This window comes from Camelus ferus, chromosome 13 (genome assembly GCF_009834535.1).
Source record: "Camelus ferus isolate YT-003-E chromosome 13, BCGSAC_Cfer_1.0, whole genome shotgun sequence".
Classification (NCBI taxonomy): domain Eukaryota; kingdom Metazoa; phylum Chordata; class Mammalia; order Artiodactyla; family Camelidae; genus Camelus; species Camelus ferus.
In genome coordinates this window covers 19,805,209-19,822,814 of record NC_045708.1, presented here as the reverse complement: position 1 = coordinate 19,822,814, position 17,606 = coordinate 19,805,209, and the positions used below count along the sequence as shown (strand labels likewise).

Here is a 17,606-nt window from a genome sequence, read left to right as displayed (position 1 = left end):
TTACTTAGTACTATTTGCCAGCCCGTGTGCTTTGCTCTTTGTTTACTATTTTTTTTAATTGATTTTACTTGTGGAAGACTTTCAAATTATTTATTTTTAATTTAGAATGTAAGCCTCATCAGAAAGGATTCCTTGTTCACTTTGTTTCTAATCAAATTCCCAAAACAGTATTGGGAACAGGGTAGAAACTGAAAAAAAAATTGAATTTATGTCACAATCAATAAACAGCTGTCCCTTACCCCTATCTATCCCTATTCCCAACTCCTAGTCCCTTGAAGCAAACTTCCAAATCTTCCCCCTAAAATTTGCATATTTCTAAGTAACATTTCTCATTTGCAGCTACAGATATGAGGGACTGCCCCTCATACACACACTTTTCAATCTTCTGATTATAATTTCTGTCAAAACAATATTGAACATTTACATTATTATGACTTTGTAAATATTATTTATAGCTGAGCCATACAGGGTTGATTACATTTGCCTGCAGTAACCAATCCAGGTTGGAGGATAGGGGAAATCATAAAATTGAGAGTACCTGTGTTTGAACACAAAAAAGCTCCTGAGACATTGGCAATGAATTAATGATACTTATACCAAAAAACTAAGCATGTGAAAAACAAGGCAGTTATTAAACACAGGGGAGTAAAAAATGTGCAATAGTCATAATAGCAGAGACATATAGAGCATTTACTATGTGCCTGACACTGTTCTAATACATGTAAAGCACCTACAGAGAGCTTTATAACTCTTACGTGCAATACAAGGAAAAGGAATTGAAGTTCTGGTCTTGGGTGGAGGCTGATTTAAATTCCAGCCTAGTCTGTGCACTTGGTAGTTTCTGGGCCTCAAGTTAGTCACTTGAACTCTCAGGGACTATTTCCTGAGGGACAGCAATTCCTATTTCACAGGGCTGATGTGAGGATTTAATGGGCTATTACAGTATGTAAAGTGCTCAGCACAATGCCTGGTTTTAAGTCCCAACCCACAAGGGCTGTTACTAAGGATAGGGTACTTTCAACCTGCTATATTGTCAAAGGGAAAATTTCAGTATATCTAAACCAAATGGATTTTCTGGGGGAGTAGGCGTCAGGGAAGAACAGACAGACAAGTGCTCTTTTACAAAGAAAACATCAAAATCAGAAGTGTGATTTTTTCCCCCTTCTAAGAAGTCAACTTCTAGTCAGTATAGTACCTGCATCAAAACTAAAACTTCAAGAAAAAAACAATCACAGAATACATTTTAAATTATTTTACATCATATTCATTTTTTCAAGAGCCACTGACATCCAAAAATCTTCCTGGCACTAATAAAACTTGCCTGTCGTACATATACAGACCTTCTATAGAAATCAGCACTGTCCACTACAACTTTCTGCAATTATAGAAATGTTCTATATATTTCTATAATTGCATAGCCCAATACTATAGGCACTAGTCACATTTGACTACTGAGGACCTGAAATGTGGCTAGTGCAGCCAAGGAAATTCATTTTATATTTTTTACAAATTTAAATTAACTGTAAATAGCCACATGTGGCTAGTGACCATCACACTGGACACGTCAGCTCTTTATGATTTGCTTGCTCAAATGAAAATCTTGCCTGTGAAAATCTACATCATTATGCTTAAGTTGTCTTAAGAGTTACCGTGCAGTTAATCATGTTTAATCAGTTACACCAGCTGCTGAAATGATACATCATCAAACTTTGTAAAAGTGTTTTTAGAGATGTACCGTACTCAAAAATCTTGGTTTGGGATTAGGATATTAAAAGATCTACCCCGTGTCTCTCATTATGTAGTATAATTTTTTTTTTTAAATCCAGTGATTCATAAAGTGATTCATAAATACCTAAACAAAAGTCAATCAATTCTTCTTTTCTTTTTTGATTTGTCTAGAAAAGCCACTGTTCCATATAAAAACACAGCTGACTGGCACACACCAGGACCTCTCAACATCACTTAATTCCTAGTCTTCACCAGGTCCACAGGCATAGATTTATTCTGCCCTTTCCAATACAGCAGGTACTCCCTTAAAAAAGCAGGGAGTGTGTAGAAAACAAGTGGCCTGTTTTATAAAACTCTAAATTTATTCAAAGTGTTAAAAGATTTCACTCTTCCCTCCAAAATACTTTACATTAAAAAAAAATTCAAAACTCTTTTCTATTTTTTCAGCCACTGTACAAGCTGCTGCTTCCCTTTCTGGCGACCAGCCTCTGCCCCTCTAACCCTCTTCCCCTCCCTCCCTCCCTCACTTCACTCTCAGTATTGCTATAGGTTTATTTATAAAGCACTCCTTCCCTCTCTCCCAAGGTCCTCTCCTGCAGGCGTAGCTTTCTTTCCAGATTTCAGGCCCTTGGCTGCAGGTGACTCAGGTTGGATGGGTGAGATACTGCAGTCAATGTTTGAAGGGAAGAATGCTTTGTGCTTCTGGGAGAAAGGCTGATTGGCTTTTTTCTTGATCAAGTGGAGAATCTTTTTTTTTTTTTTTGCCTCATGGGCACCTGTTCAAGGCCAAACATTTGGCTTGGGGTTGCCCATGGCTGGGTAGTCCTGCCCCTTCTCCAGTTTCCCCCAGGCATAGGTCCATGACAACTGGATCTGACGACTGTACCATTTGTCTGCCTGTGGGCTGTGAAGGACAGGAAGAGTGGCACACGACTACTAGAGAGGGCTTGAAGGAGCCCCAACTCCTCAGGGTATGGGCACCAAACACCCAGCGGAGGAAGTTTTGGTTTTTGGTAGGCAAAACCAGGGTCAGCCAGGACCAAGGGAGGTAGGGATGATGGGGAAAGGTCTAACCACATAGCTGTGGGGTGAGCAATATTCCTTCTGACAAAACTCCCTCCCCTCTGCCATATCCCCCACCCTCATCCTGTAGGTCCCAGGATGATCCCAGAAAGGAGGGGAAAAAAAAGAGGAGGAAAAGGATTCTGTTCTGCTCTAGGGAAAAAAGCAGGAGATGACAGAGTACTTGGGGCTGGGGGAGGTCTGCTGGAATATGCAGTCATCGCAGCTTCCCTGTTCTGGGAGGGAGGTGGGGGGCCGGCAACCAGGCCCTCAGAGGCTTCATCAGCTCTGCTCCTTGTCCTTGACTAGTAAGACTGTGTGCTGGCCTCCGCTGGACACAGATAAGACCACGCGGTTCTCCAGCTGCTTGCCTGTCATCTCCACAGGGCTCCATGCATCCTCTTCCTGTCCTGTGCCCAGCTGGTAGTTGGTGCCCATGCCCCAGGCAAAAACACGTCCTACAAAGGAGAGAAATGGGGGCAGCTGTCTCCAGGGTCCCTAGCCCTACCCTTCCCAGCATTCAGTGATGCTGGGAGAAGACAAGGGGGTGACGGATAAAAAAAACCTTTGTCAACCAGAGACCACAGTCCTTACGCATTGCCAAAGACTTCTCCCTGCTCCTAGGCATGGCATTCAAGGCCCAACAACGACTGGCTATTCTCCAAACCCCCTTAGCACCCTCCATTCCCAGGACCACTGCCTTTGATACTCTGGATATTCCTGGACCCGAGATGCCCTCCTTTGCTTATCATAAAGGACTGAAACTTCGAGGTGCAGGACAAGCCCCACTTCCTCAGGAATTCTTCCCAGATAATCCCTGTTCAAGCACCTCGGCCAGTCTGACTTCTCAAGGTCCCATGGCTGTTCCACTCAGGCTTTAGCAATCAATTGTCCACATCTCTGCTGTGCCTGCCAGGACCCCAACTACTAAGCCTTCTTTCTCCTAATAAAATTCTAAGTACAACTCCCTGGGAAGTTGGCACCTACTAGGTTGTAAATAAAAGGGTCACCGTGGTAGAAAATGTAAAGAGAAGCCTGAGTTAGGAGTCAGGAGACCTGGGTTCAAGTCCTACTGTCTGTCTGGTCCTCAGTGATATATCCCCCTTTGCTGTTTTCCTCCTCTACAGAACAAATCATCTCTATTAAAACAATCTGTTTACTCATTTAACGTCATCAAAGCCAGAGCTCCTGACAATCAGGATGAAAGCAATGTCATCACAAACACTGCTCTCAGTATCTCAGCTCCATCATATCAGAGCCTGAATCACAACCCTCAGACCCCAACCAGACCGACTGTGGGCAGCCCCACTCACCATCCTTAGTCACAGCATATCCCACAGAGGCCCCACAAGCCACTGAGGAGACAGGGGGCAGCCTGGAGATGAGGGTGGGTATGCTCTTCTCCTCAGCGCCCTCCCCAAGGCCCAGTCGCCCATACTCAGCCCGGCCCAGGCTGTACGCTCTTCCTGTGGGAAGAGGGAGAGAGGAGTAGCAGAGGACGTGCTCCAGGTAGGCCAGGTGAGTGTCCACATCCATGGGAACTGGTCCCCCGTTCCCAGGGTGGTGAGAAGGTCTGCAGTGTCTTTTTCAGTTTTGGGAGAGGCCTGGGAAAACAACCCATAGGCCCCTATTGCTCATATTTGGAAGAGCACCAGAATGCTGAGGGATGGGGGTGACCCTCACAGACCCACAGCTAGTCCAACCCTTGGAGCAGGCCCAGGTTCCAAGAACCATCACTCAGGAGTGTGGCCAGGTCTGTGCCCAGGGAACACTCCACCCCCGACCCAGAAATGGGCCTGGAGGTCCCACCTTCTGAATCCATGCAGACAGTATGGTGCTGGCCACCAGAGAAGCCCACCCAGGACTTGGTGGAGTTCTTGAAGGATGTCAGGTTCTGAGGTACAAAGCAAGATTCTGTGCCTGGGGTTCCTGGGGAGAAAGGCCCGGATAGAGCTGTCAGGGGGGAAGGTGTCCAAGGAGCTGTCCTTCATCCCTTCCCACAGTGTGGCCACCCGCCCTGCACCAGGGTATTCACATTCTTATTTCACAGATGACAAAACTGGGGCTCTGGAAATTAGGTGACCCCACCAAGGGGGCACAACAATGAGTGGTGGAGGCAGGACTGGAACTCAGGTCACTCTGGGCTACGTTGGGTGCTGGGCTTGCGACTCACCAAGCTGATGGTAGTTGGAGAGGCCAAAGCCATATACATGGCCCTCAGAGGAGATGGCAAAAGTGAAGTAGGCGCCACAGAAGGCATCCTGGAATCTGACATGGCCCCGGCTTCCCCTGGATTTCAGCATCACACACTTGGGGACCAGGAGTCGTTCTACAGGCAGAGAGAAGGCTTAGGTCAACGGCAGACACACATGGCCTCTCCTCTAGGCCCCAGCTCTTTCTCCTCCACTGCAAAAGCCCTCACAGGGAGGCTGAGCAGAGACTCTTCTCCCTCTTATACAGAAGAGGAAACTGAGGCCAAGAGAGTCCATTCAGACTCCCACAACCATAAGAGCTTAACATTTACATGGAACTTACCATGTGCCCAACATTCTTCTGTGTTAACTCATCTAACTTCACAACAACCCAATGAGATGAGGAAACTATGTCTAGGGTCCCCTAGCCAGTGGGTGGTAGAGTCAGGATTCAAACCTGGGCTAGTCTGGCTCTAGAGTCAGAGTTCTCAACCTGATGCAAGCCTGAACACAGAAAATCCCTTCTGCCCTTGAGCTTCACCAGGGGTGGCCTGCCAACTTGCCCCACCAGAGGGACCTAAGCCACCTACCAAGGCCCTGCCGGCCACCACGATTGGCAAACAATTCAGGCACACGGCCCAGCTGGCCCTGCTCTCCACAGCCCAAAGTATAGAGGTCGCCATCAGCTGTCAGCATCACCAAGTGGTCATTTCCTGAGGGTGAGAGAAGGCAGGGGATGCAGGGCTTGTATATAAGGCCCAAAGCTGGGCCAGCCCCAGAACAAGGTTCTCCAACTACTGCCCAGACTCACCTGAGGCCACCTTCACCACCGGCGTGCTCAGCTGCACCTGCACAGGCACCATGCTCTTTTTCATGGGCTCCAAGAGCCCGATCACACCGTTGTTGTCCTGCAAGGGAGGGATGGAACAGTTTTCAGCCTAGTACCAGCCAGATCCAGCTTTGCAGGCAGCCACAAAGCTGTCTGGTGAAGGGCACTGGTGCCAGGTAGGGATGGAGAGGTGGGCAGGAGCCAGGCCACATAGTACTCTGTGATTTGCATTAAAATAACAAAGGAGTTGGGGATGAGATGGGAGTGAAAAGGAAACAACTTTAGCCACAAGCTGATAATTGTTGAAGTGAGTAAATGGAGTTCAATATATTATTCTAATTATTTTTATGTGTTTGAAATACTCCATTAAAAAAAAGTAAAAATAGCCCCAACGAGGAAACATCAGATTCCTTTATTTTTGACATGCCAAAATAAATTGAATACTGAAGTATCAAAGCAATTTTAATGCTGAATCTCCTTTTAAAACCACTCTCCTGTCTTGGAAATTCTGTGATATGCCCCCAAACCCCTAAGAAGTGTGGAAGAGGGGTGGGAAGGGGAAGGGGGAAGTTAAAAGTAGGGAGATGGGTGAGGACAGCAGGCTTCCTGGCTCAGCCTCAGCCCAAAGGCATCGCTGACCCACCCCTTTCCCAAGACACATACTTCATAACATCAGCGTCAAGCAAACAGCCAGTGTTGTGGACAGGCCTAGAAGAAGCAGCCAAAGACCTGGGTCTGGGCCCGAGCTCTGCCCAGGGCCTTGATTTCCCCACCAGTAAGTACAACAGGGCTGTGGAGCTGAGTTATCTTTGGGGTCCCACCAGTTAATTCTGCTTGCCAGCCCCCATGCAGTTCTCCAGACCCAGTCTTACCCGGAAGGAGCCCCACAGGAAGACTCGGCCGTCCTCGGTGAGGGCCGCTGTGTGACTGTCTCCTGCTGACACCTGTACCACCTTCTCTTGCAGTTCCACTTTCCCGGGGACCATCTCTGAGCCCTCTGCTGATGTGTCCCTTCCCAGGGCACCCTCATCATTGCAGCCGAAGGAGTAGACCTGTGTCCAGGATGGCCCTGTTAGTGCAAGGTCTGGCCTCTCAGTCCACTCTTGTTTAAGCCACTCCCTGCTCATCTAGCCAGCTCCATCTCCACAGAATGTGGCTCAAAGCTCTTCCCCAAGCCCCCATCCCCAGGCCCTGTCCCATCCTGTGCCACCCACAACTTACCTGGCCACTTTTGCTTAGACACACGGTGTGCATGCCCCCAGCTTCAGCCTGCACGATGTCCTCTGGAATGGGCACCAGGGCTGGCTTCTTCCTCTCCATCACATTCTCGCCTAGCCCCAGCTGGCCCACATCGCCCTGGCCCAGTGTCAGCACCAAGCCCGGTTCTGTGCTGTGGGACCTATGTGAGACTGAGGGGTGAAGAAGACAGCCCCTGAGTGTGTAGGATGACAGGAGAGGAGAGGTCTCTGCATGGGCTCTGGGATCACACAGACCTGGATTCAAGCCCCTGCTCTGCCACAGACCATTAGCCTGACCTTTCCAAGCCTAAGTTTCCTCATCTGAGAAATGAGGATAACAAAAGTACCTATCTCATAGGGTTTTTGTGAAGATGAAAAACAAAGCATATTATTAATGTGAGTGGAAGGAAATGGAAACAGTGAGATACTGGATATTGTGAAATAAATCTTAGTGGGGAGAGAAAAAGAACAGTGAGGACATAAGATACTTTCCTTGATTGGCTGTAAGGTCTTGGTCAGAAACACGGTGACAACAGTGAGGGCATAATAACATCTACCCCTTTACTGACTGCTTACTCTACTAATGTTGAATTGCTTTGCACATTGTTACAGACCTTCCATATTTAGGATCCCATTTTATAGGAAAGGGAATAGAGCCTCAAGAGAGGTTAAGTAACCACTCCAGGGTCAGAGCTAATAACTAGCAGAAGAGTTTGCAGTGAAGCCTATGTGTTCAGGGCACAGTCCCTAGCCTCCATCCTCAGGTTGTGACTTAACCTCTGGTCACGAACAGTGACCCTCACTGTGCTCCTATCTGGGAGCAGACAAGCAGCTGAAGAGGAACTGGCAGGCCTAAGACACCGCACAGACATTTGAGGAGAGGTACATGCCAACGGGTGCGCGGCACAGGGCCATCTGCTGGCCAATGACGGCGCCCGTGGCCCCAACAACCAATGGCATCCAGGCCCTCCCTCTGGGGGTGTGGCCACAGCTGCCCCGACTGCACAGAGGGCTCGCTGGGCAGGCAGCCACCTGGTCGGGCTTTCTGGTCAGGAGGGCTCTGCCCGCAGGCACCTTGGCAGGAGCGGGCGCCTGGAATGCGGCGGGAGGCAACGGCCCTCGCTGCCTGGTTACGAGAGTCTGCAAAAGACAGACACTGTCTGAGAGTGGGTCCACATTCCCCCCTCCCAGATTAGGCGTGGCTCTCTCTCCTCCCTGACTCCCTCCAGGGTCCCAACAGAGAGGAAACCACAGCCAGCTCCCTGGAGTGCTACCAGGACACTGTCTCACTTTCCTCACAACAGCCCAGTGAGGTTGCCCATTTTATGAACGGGCTAGTCTAAGCTCAGTGAGGTTAGTGATTTGACCAAAGCTACACAGCTAGAAAGTGGCAGAGCCAGGACTTGAACCCAGTCTGGAGGTCAGTGGTCTTAACCATATTATTGCCTGGGGCAAAGCCCTAGGGTCTAGTTTTTTGGCCAGTACCTGAGTGCTTTTAGGCAAGTCTCTGCACTGTTATAATTCCCAGAAGGTGGGATTCAATGAGCTACAGGCGACCCTCCAGCTGGGTGGAGTTCCTGGACTTCCAGACCCCTCAGGAAGGAGCCCAGTCCCAGATTCTGGGGGCACCAGGAGGCCACCCATACTGAGATAGAGGCTAAAGCCAACTTACCCTTCACCTTCTTGCTTTTCGGGAGGGCATCTTCTGGGGGTGACCTTCTCTTAGCTATACGCTTGGGTGGCATCTTCCTGTCCTGAAAAAAACAGGCAAAAATGGCAATCATTTTCCTGCTCTAATTAGGCAATATTTATCAAAAACTTTAAAAGAGGTGAGAAGAAATTCCCAGCAATTCCACTTCTCAGAATTTATCTGAGAACCAAATAATAAATATAGCTAAAGACTAACTTCCACAAATATTCTCTGCTATATTCTTCTTAATATTAAAAAAAAAAAAATGGAGCAACCCATGCACTTGGGAGGCTGGCTAGGTAATATGTAGTATATTGATGATAAAACAGTAGAAAGCCATTAAAAGTGATGTTTTCAGAGATTTACATATTGAATCATCGCCAAATAATATAAGCAGACTGAAAAACAGCCCACCATCCTATTTGTGGGGGGGAAGCATACATATAAAAATGTGTGGAGGAAAACATATTCAATGTTAATAAAAGTAACCTCCGGGAAATTTCGGGATTATGGACAACTTTTACTTTTTTCTTTGTATCTTATTATACTATCTAAGATACAAGGAACGTTACATTTTTTTTTTTTTTCCTGAGACATGGAATCTCATCAGTGAATCCCCCCAAACCATGTTTTTCTACAGCAGGTTTGTCAACCTCAGGCCTGCCAGCATGGGGACCCCTCCCTCCTGCCCACTGCCACATGCCCTGGGAGGGACACACTGGTTGAGAGCATCACCTACAGCTTTTGTTCGACCCTCAACAGTAAACTGAGCCCTCCACCTGACAGGGGGCCACAGTCCCCTCTGCCCCCCAGGGCCCTGGTCTGGATGATCATTGGCCCATCGACGGGTTCCACACAGGGGTCTGACCTCTGCCTCACCCACAGAGCCAATGCCAGGAGCAACCCTTTGGCGCTCCTTCCAGAATGACCAAACCGTCTCCTGCTCCTTGTCAAGGGTCCTCACAGCACAAGTGCTCATAGACCAGGTGGCTCCAGACCCCGCACAGGGAGTAACGGGTCTGGACAGGACACAGGCCACTGATACTGGCTCAGCAGCTCTCAGGCAGGCAAGCAGGTCACACCTGCCCAACGCTTTCTTCTACAAAGTCTCCCCCAGACAGACCTACTGAATGACCAAAGGAGACCCTCTCTGAGTCAATCCCACTGTGCCCGAAGCTTGCCACGTGCTCATACATCTCATTTAAACCTCACAACGAGCCTTACTCTATGGAAGAAGAAAATCGTACTGTCCGGCTACAAACCATTCTTAATGCCCACTGTTCTGAGCACTGAGTGTAGAAATAGCTGCTTCCTCTGTGCCCCGACGTCACGGGTGCAGCAGGGCAGCTGCATCCGTGGTGCTGGTAGGTCCGCCATCCATGGGGCAACATTTTTTTTTAATATAGAAAATTAAAACACTGAAGAACGTTAAGTGAAATATCCCTCATAACTCTTCCCAACCCTAACATAACCACTAGTAACTCTAGTGATGCATCACTGTTATAATCAAACCACATGCAAAAAAAAAGCTACTTTCATTAAATAAAACCAAACTAAACCAAACCATTTGTACCCTTTGATCCAAAATGCCACCACTCCTGGGAGGAGCCTGGCTTTCCTCTAAACAGTCCAACAAGAGACAAACAACGTATATACACACACACTAACATACAAACAAGAGGTGTTACAACATGGGAAAAGGAAATCACCTACAGGTGACAAGAAGGGGATGATCCAGGGGCCTCAGCCCTGAGCCCCTTTTCTCCTTTAACTGCTGCTGCCTCCCCAAGGCTGCTGAGAACAGACATTCCTCCTGGCTCTCACAATTCCAGTCCAGCCCAAATTGTGTCCAAAGCCTTTTTTCCTCCACATATGCAGCTCTGGAAATAAACCTTTATTGAGCCCTGGTCTTTAAGGTTATGAAAGACAGTTAAGTTGTTTAAACTTGGGGCTCCCAAATTCTAAACTGTGAACCCTCTGGAATGGATGGCTAGGGTCAGGGCAATTCACAGCTATCCAGATACAAATGGTAGAGTCGTGGTTATGAAGGGCCAGAACATGTGCTCAGCTACTTTCTAGCTGTTTGACCAAAATCATTTAATTTCTTCATGATTCAGTTTCCTCCTCAGCAAAAAAGGGATAATAATAGCACCTACACCCTGTTGTAATGTGGAGGATTAAATGAGCTAACACTGTAAAAGTGATTACATAGTAAGTGCTCAATAAATCAATACTGGTGTATAACAGCAGGAACCTGTCCCGGGAAATGCTCAGGCACAGCTCTCATCTAAGCTAACCCACCTCTCCTCCGTTTTACAGAAAAGGGGTGGAGGCTTCTACCCAAGGCTACAAACAGAAAGAGAACCCCAAGAGCCCTTCTCAGGCTTCAGTGTGGCCCGAAAGAGCACCCCCCTCCCTTCTTCCTTCCAGGAGGTCCTAGAGACCCAGCCTCTCCAGCTCCCATGGTACACAAACACAAGGTCAGTGGCCTCTGCATTTCTGAGCACAGTTCTGCTGACTCTCCTGGGGGAGAACAAAGTACTAAAGACAAGGAAGCAGCCAAAGGCCTAGAGTGCCAAGCCTGTGCAGGTCGAGCCTCTGCAGGTGGAGCTTCTTCTACAGGCTGTGACGGGCCCAGTTCTCACTCTGATGATGTGGTAGTTCTGTGTCTCACCCAACTTTTATTCTCCCAGGGTGGAACCAATCAGCCTCTCTGAGACCCCTCTTCCCACACTAGAAATGCATGCTCTGGGAGTCGAGGGAACTGGGTTCATCTGCCAGAGCTTGGCTTGCCCACCCCTGCTTCTGTGACCACGGGTGGCCTCTCTGGCAGCTTTAACCTCTCTGAGCTGTATCCTCACCTGTAAAAAGGGACACAATGACTACTTCCAGGGCTGCTGTCAAGACTGAATGAATTGTTTGTAGAGGACTTTCCAGTGCCAAGCACACAGTAAGTGCTTAATACATGGCAGCATTTATTCATTCATTCCAAATATTTACTGAGTGCCTCTAACCACCCCTTGACTTTGGGCCAGGTGGAGAACAGAAAAAGGAAAACGAATCCTCTCCCTGTTCTCATGGAGCTTATGTTCTAGTGGGAAAGAGACACACACACTGGTATTACAGATGGCGCTGCATGAAAAATAGGCAAGGTGATGTAGTAAGAAATAATTTGGGGCACAACAATGTAAATGTACTTAATGCTTTGAACTACATATAATTAAAAATGGTTAAAATGGTAAATTTTGTGTTATGTATATTTTACCACAATTAACAAAAAAAGAGAGTAACTGGGATGGGGGAGGAGATATAGATCAGATAAGTAACATTTGAGCTAAGACTTGAAATACCAGCAGGGGAAGACCTGGACAAAAGCATGTGATCTGCTTAAGGATCCCGGGAGGCCAGGGGGCCGCAGCTGCACAGTGCCAGGTCAATGGCACAAGGGAAGCAAGGGCTGGTCATACAAGGCCTTGCAGGGAAACTGAAAAGGTTTAAGGAGAAAAATGTCTTCTGAATACTGTAAAGAAAATGGAATGGATTGGAAGAGGAGACAACTGCAGGCACCCAAATGAGAGAAGCTGGTGATTGATCTGGTTTGAAGCAAGAGAGAAAAGTAGACAAAACAGATTAACTTAGGAGACAGGCTTGATTTGCCCGTTGGTTAGGCGCAGGGAATGAGGGAGAGGGAGGAATCTGGAATGACATTTTCATCCTCAAAAATCCAGGGGATCCTGGGCAGGCCTCCCTGGCTTTGGCTTACTGGACTAGGTAGGTGGCATACTTCCAGTTAGGGAGATGGAGAACACTGTGGGACAGACAGGAGAGATGAGACCTAGAGGTCCATTTTGCCAGGTGTTTTTGTTAAGTCTGAAGTGTGTGGGAGCCAACCAATAAGGGATGTTAAGTATGCAGAGCTGATGGGTTAAGGGGTGTGGGATATGACAAGTACCCACTGTTTCCGGTAGACAGCTTGTACCCCTGGCCAGGTTGGCAGCCAGTTCATTGTGTCCAGGGCCCTGTCCCACCAAAGGCACATTTCCAGCTCATCAGAATGACCTGTAGGAGTTAGCTGTGCTGGGGAGGGAGACTGTAATAACATGGAAAAGTACTCACAACAAGAAGTTAAGTGAAAAAACAGGAAACAAAATTCTATCAGCACACTGATGCTGATGTTGGGTTGACCTGTAGTCGTGGGTCATTAACAAAAAAAAATGTGTTAGTAGGGTTTGCAACTGACCCAGACAACATCCCCTTAGCCACCTGTATTTTGGCTAACAATCGGGGGCATCTCACTGCAAGCTAACCACACCAATTCCACTTTACAGATGGGGAAACTGAGGCTCAGAAAAATGAAGTTTCTTACCCAAGACTGGAAAAGGAAGTCAAGATCTGTACCAAGCTGGTCAGACCCCAGAACTGGTGCCCTTGCCTACTTCCTCCCCACACCCCCGGTCTCTCAGCCTGCCTGAGAACTCTCTCATACTCTCTCTGCTAGAAAAGACAGCAGCTTTTCTCTGGTCTTCATCCTCCCCACCCCTTTCCCATCCCATTCCACAAGCCATTCATGATCTTTTTAAACCTAGAACAAGCTGCTTTCTTGCTCAGACTCCTCAGTGGTTCCCTCGGCCCACACTTCTTGATCTGGTGCTAAAGACCTCCAGGGTCTGGTACTGACACAGCTTTTGGCCTCATATCCTACCTATCACATCCTCCCTTCTCTCCTCACACAATCTCAGACTGCTGACTATTCTCTCTATACCATGTGCATTTCTATACCAGCCCATCCCGTATCCCACTGGAAGAACTTCTACTCAAAGTCACTGCCATAGGTAAACCACCTCTGGTCCCTCTCAATCCCAAAGGAACCATTCTCTTAGAGAAATCAGGAAAGACTTTTGAATCGTAACTATTTTATTTACATATCTATCCACCATACCAATCTACTCCTTAAAATGAGTCTCTTTGGAGCACTGGCCACTCCTACCTTCTATATGCCAACAATCTTTGATGCCTCACAACAAGCTGAAGAAGGCACTGTCACTCCTATTTCACGGTTGAGGGAACTGAGGCTCAGAGAAGTAAATTTACTTGCCTAAGTTCATACAGCCAGATAGAAGAGCCAGGAATAAAATCCAGGTCTATCTGAATAATTAAAAACAAAAACAAGAATAGGTTGGCTAAAGGCAGGCCATGATCCAGGCAGGGGTGGAGACAGCCTGGATAGGCCTCCCCAGGATCCCCCATGAGCTTGGCCAAACGCAACAAGCAGAGGGTAGAAGCCCACTGAGAAGGGCAGGATGGTGGGACTAGAGAAGAGACATGGAGGTAGCTGGGGCCTGGGAGCGTGAGCCAGGTGGGCGATGGATCTGCTGAAGGATGTGCGGAAGGACAACGGGTACAACTCTGTGCTGTGGTGGAGACAGCAATGGATTTCAGTGAGTTCCCTTTGAGCCTGAGAATCTACACCTCTCTGATGGAGGACTTTAGGCACTGCAGCGCCCTAGTGTTGTGAGCAATCCTGGAGGCATGGCAGGGAATGTGAGGGCACCTTCTAAAAGGTAGAGTCCTGCACCCATCACACCCCTGCATATCCTCTACTGCACAAATCAGTCCTTTGGAGAGACATCCTGTCTAACTGCTCTGCATTTGTTTTCTTAACCAGTGAGTGTCTGGGCTGGGAACAAATAGTAGTCTCTTGTCCCTACCCCACTCTCCCCAACAAACACAGCTTCTGTCCTTTCATTTTCCAGGAATTTACAGTCTGGGAGAAGAGTTAGACACAATCACAAATAATAAGTCAGATAGAGTCAACTTCCACTAGTAGGCAACTACGATGTGCCAGCTTCTCCTGAATGCTCACACCTGCCCTCTGAGGTGTGATTATCCTGGCTTTACAGATAAGAAAGTGGAGGCTCAGGGGAAGGTGTCCCAGGCCACACAGGTGGGATGACAGCCCAGGTCTCCTGACCACTCCCCCCAGAGCCAGAGCTTCCCCTCTTCTCCCTGGATCTCAGTTTCCTCATTTGGTGAACAAAGGCACAGCAGACTGGACAGGCTACCAGGGGCCAAGTGTTTCTGCTGTGACCCCGTGACCTCAGCACAGTTTCATTTCTGCAAAGGGAGACAGAGCCCTCTCTGACCACAGCAGTTGTCCCCACCCGCCCACCCAAGTCAGGAGGCAGACACTTGCCTGCCAGACGCAAAGGCTGAAGAATCCCTTTGTGTGAGAGGTCCCCAGGAGTGAAGGGGAGAGAGAGGCTCATCTGGCAGCAAACATTTGCTGCGCTCCTGCCGCTCCTGCCTCTGCGAGGCACAGAGTTGGCACACTTCACCCAGGAGTTCCTAGCCAGGGGATCCCCCTTACATACAGCGCTGTGCCTCGGCTTAAATGTGTTCATTCTTCCCAGGGGAAAAGGGCCGCAACTTCCCCCAGATGCTAGAACCCCAGCTTTAAGGAAACAGTAGGATATTAGGAATCCTCACCACAGGTCACTTACCTGTACAAGTAAGGAAAACAAGGCTCAGAGGAGTTGAGCGAGTGGCCCCAGGGCACCCAACTAGGAAGTTGCAAACCTGAATAGGATTCCTGCTCTTGGGATGTCTTTGCAATAAGAGAAGAACTCTTAATTCATCTTTTCAGACTCCATTCTGATGCTGTTCTTGGGTGAAACCATTGCTGCCTCCTCCACCCCCACCCAGTGTTGCTCTCTTGCACCCCAGACCTTTCAAGACCCAGCCCCTGTTGGATCGTCCTGGTCCTCCCCTCCTTGTACCCTGCGCTCCAGTCAGACTCAAACACTCGTGGTGTCCCGGATCACAACACTTACCTACACCTCCACACCTTTGCATGTGCTGTGTCCCCTGCCTGGATCACCCTAACCCCTCCACCCCATCTGTCTGAATAACTCTACTGCTCCTTCAACTCTGGCCAAGAGTCACCTCGGCTGGAAAGCCATCCCTGACTCGCCTGAGCAGGCTTGGGTGACCCCCCCAGCGTTACCCTTCACACTCCATACACTCTCCACTTCTGCTGGGGCACCCAAGTCACATTTCGTTGGAGCACCTCAGTTAGTATCTGCCAGCAGCAGCGCCCCAGCTTCACGGGCATACTCCGGGGATCACCCTGGACCGTTAATTGTGGCCCCACATGGGTCTCCCCAGGGAGACCCGGGGCTCCATCAGGGCCACAGGGGGCCCTCTCACCATGTTCCCCGCCCTGCAAGCGCGGTACGGAGTGGACAGCCAATAAATAATCTGTCGACACGTGAGTTGATGCGGAGTTCACAGCACACTCTTCAACGGGTCGAACAGTTGTCGTTGTGGTGTCCGTTGTCGCTGAGATTTCTCTTCCTGCGCAGACCTTGAGCAGCCTACCCTCGTGCTCCTAAAGCAGACCCCCGTCGGGCAGGATTCCGGCCCCACTCTGCAATCCACGTTCTCCAAACCGATGCTGGACAAAGTCACTTTTTCGCTTCGGAAACGCGGCCCCCGCCAGGGTGGCTGCCCCGGCCGGGGAGGCGCGCGGATCTGCGTACCGCGGGCGCCGAGGTCACCGCGGCCGCGCGCACCTCGGCCGGCCGCGCTCGGGCCGTTTGAATCTCCCGCCCGAGCGGGCGGCGCGGGCCGGGCGTGAGAGGCGCGGCGGCAGAGGGGCCGCGCGGCCCTCGCTCGGGCGAGGCGGGGCCCGGGCGGCTCCCGGCCGCCCCGCGGGGTCGGGAACCCGCGCGCCCGCACCCGCGCCTCCTGGGCGCCCGGCTTCACGTGGGGCCGGCGCCGCGCGACACGGGCGCGCGCAGGCAACGTCTCCGGCCCACCACGACCGCCGGTGCCCCGGCTGTGCCCGCCCCGCGCGCCGCCCCTCGCCCGGACCCTCGGCGCGTGACGGGCGCGACCTACCTCGCTGCAGGTCCGCCACAAGGAACTCCTCCGCTCGCCGGCCCGGCCGCGAACTGCCCCAGAGCATGCGCTCTGCAGGCCTCCGGCCCCGACCCCGGGCCAGAAAAGAAAACAAAGAGCCCGGCGACCCCTGGCGGGCACCCCGGGAAGTGCAAATGGCGCGCTCTGCTAGGACGCTCTTGACCAGGCTCTCTCCACCCTGGCCCGGGTTCAGTAGGTGTGCATTTTGGAGACCCCAAATCGGTGCAAATGAAATGACAACCAGAAAGACTACTAGGAATCGCGGTTTGTTTGGGAAAATCTGGTGTGGAAGGGACTGTACGGGCAAATGAGATCCTGATCCTCCCTGCTCTCATGAGGTTCTCCGTCAGAGAAAGGTGAGAAATCAGGCTATCAACAACTACCAGGGTTGTGACAAGGGTACACACAGGGTTATCTGGCTCAGCCAGGGCTTAAGAAGGGCTTTCCAGGTTAAGGCTAAGAGGGCAGGGCCTCCTAGAAGAAGCATCACTTGCAATGACAGCGAGCGATGAGCGCCTATGGTGGTTATGAGAAACTCGCAGGGTCTGACTGGGGCAGAGAGTGCCACAGGAGTAACGTGGGGGAGAACTGGAGAGGGAGAGACAGGCCATGGGTTCAGGGTCTCTAAGGACACAGCCTCTACCCTGAGGCAGTGGGGAACTATGAAAGGGATTTGAGCACGTGAGTGACATGAGCAGATGTTTGCTTTAGAACAAAATGGAGAATGGACTTGAGGGAAGGGGAAACCAAGAGTCGGGGAGGGAGACCAGATAAAAAAGAAGATGAGGGTGTAAATTGAGGTTGGGAGCTAGAGATGGAGAACAGGCACCAAGCCGACTATGCTGTCTTGTTAACACACTCCTTCTTCAGGATGAATACAAACATTTCTTTAGGATTTCAAGGGTTTCCTGCGGTGAACTTTCAGGCCATTTGATTGTGTCTGGGTA

The 17,606-nt window shown here is 49.8% G+C and overlaps 1 protein-coding gene and 1 non-coding gene across 7 annotated transcripts; both read right to left on the bottom strand.

Annotated features, from left to right (window-relative positions):
* Positions 1-2,071: 2,071 nt before the first annotated feature.
* Positions 2,072-16,730, bottom strand: RCC1 (regulator of chromosome condensation 1). 6 transcript variants are annotated; one of them, XM_032495651.1, is made up of 11 exons: positions 16,639-16,730; positions 8,722-8,803; positions 8,082-8,189; positions 7,033-7,220; positions 6,684-6,863; positions 5,794-5,890; positions 5,573-5,695; positions 4,964-5,119; positions 4,600-4,719; positions 4,104-4,256; positions 2,072-3,248 (listed from the first exon to the last, which is right to left on the bottom strand). In XM_032495651.1, the coding sequence occupies exons 2-11, from the start codon at positions 8,792-8,794 to the stop codon at positions 3,073-3,075; spliced, it is 1,374 nt and encodes a 457-aa protein (XP_032351542.1). In that variant the 5' UTR covers positions 8,795-8,803; positions 16,639-16,730; the 3' UTR covers positions 2,072-3,072. The 6 variants fall into 6 exon arrangements, with proteins under 6 accessions (XP_032351542.1, XP_014406746.1, XP_032351543.1 ...); XM_014551260.2 differs by lacking the exon at positions 16,639-16,730 and adding an exon at positions 15,946-16,215; XM_032495652.1 differs by lacking the exon at positions 16,639-16,730 and adding an exon at positions 15,946-16,213 and having other exon boundaries at positions 8,124-8,189.
* LOC116668350 lies at positions 9,984-10,117 on the bottom strand. The gene has a single exon (XR_004325520.1). It is a non-coding gene; the product is annotated as a small nucleolar RNA SNORA43 (small nucleolar RNA).
* Positions 16,731-17,606: the final 876 nt, after the last annotated feature.

Bases quoted from the DNA above. Each gene is read 5' to 3' on its own strand.
- RCC1 (XM_014551260.2), bottom strand. The intron at 5,696-5,793 runs GTGAGTCTGGGC...TCTCACCCTCAG, and splicing joins GGTGGTGAAGGTGGCCTCAG to GAAATGACCACTTGGTGATG. The intron at 3,249-4,103 runs GTGAGTGGGGCT...TCTCCTTTGTAG, and splicing joins ATATGCTGTGACTAAGGATG to GACGTGTTTTTGCCTGGGGC.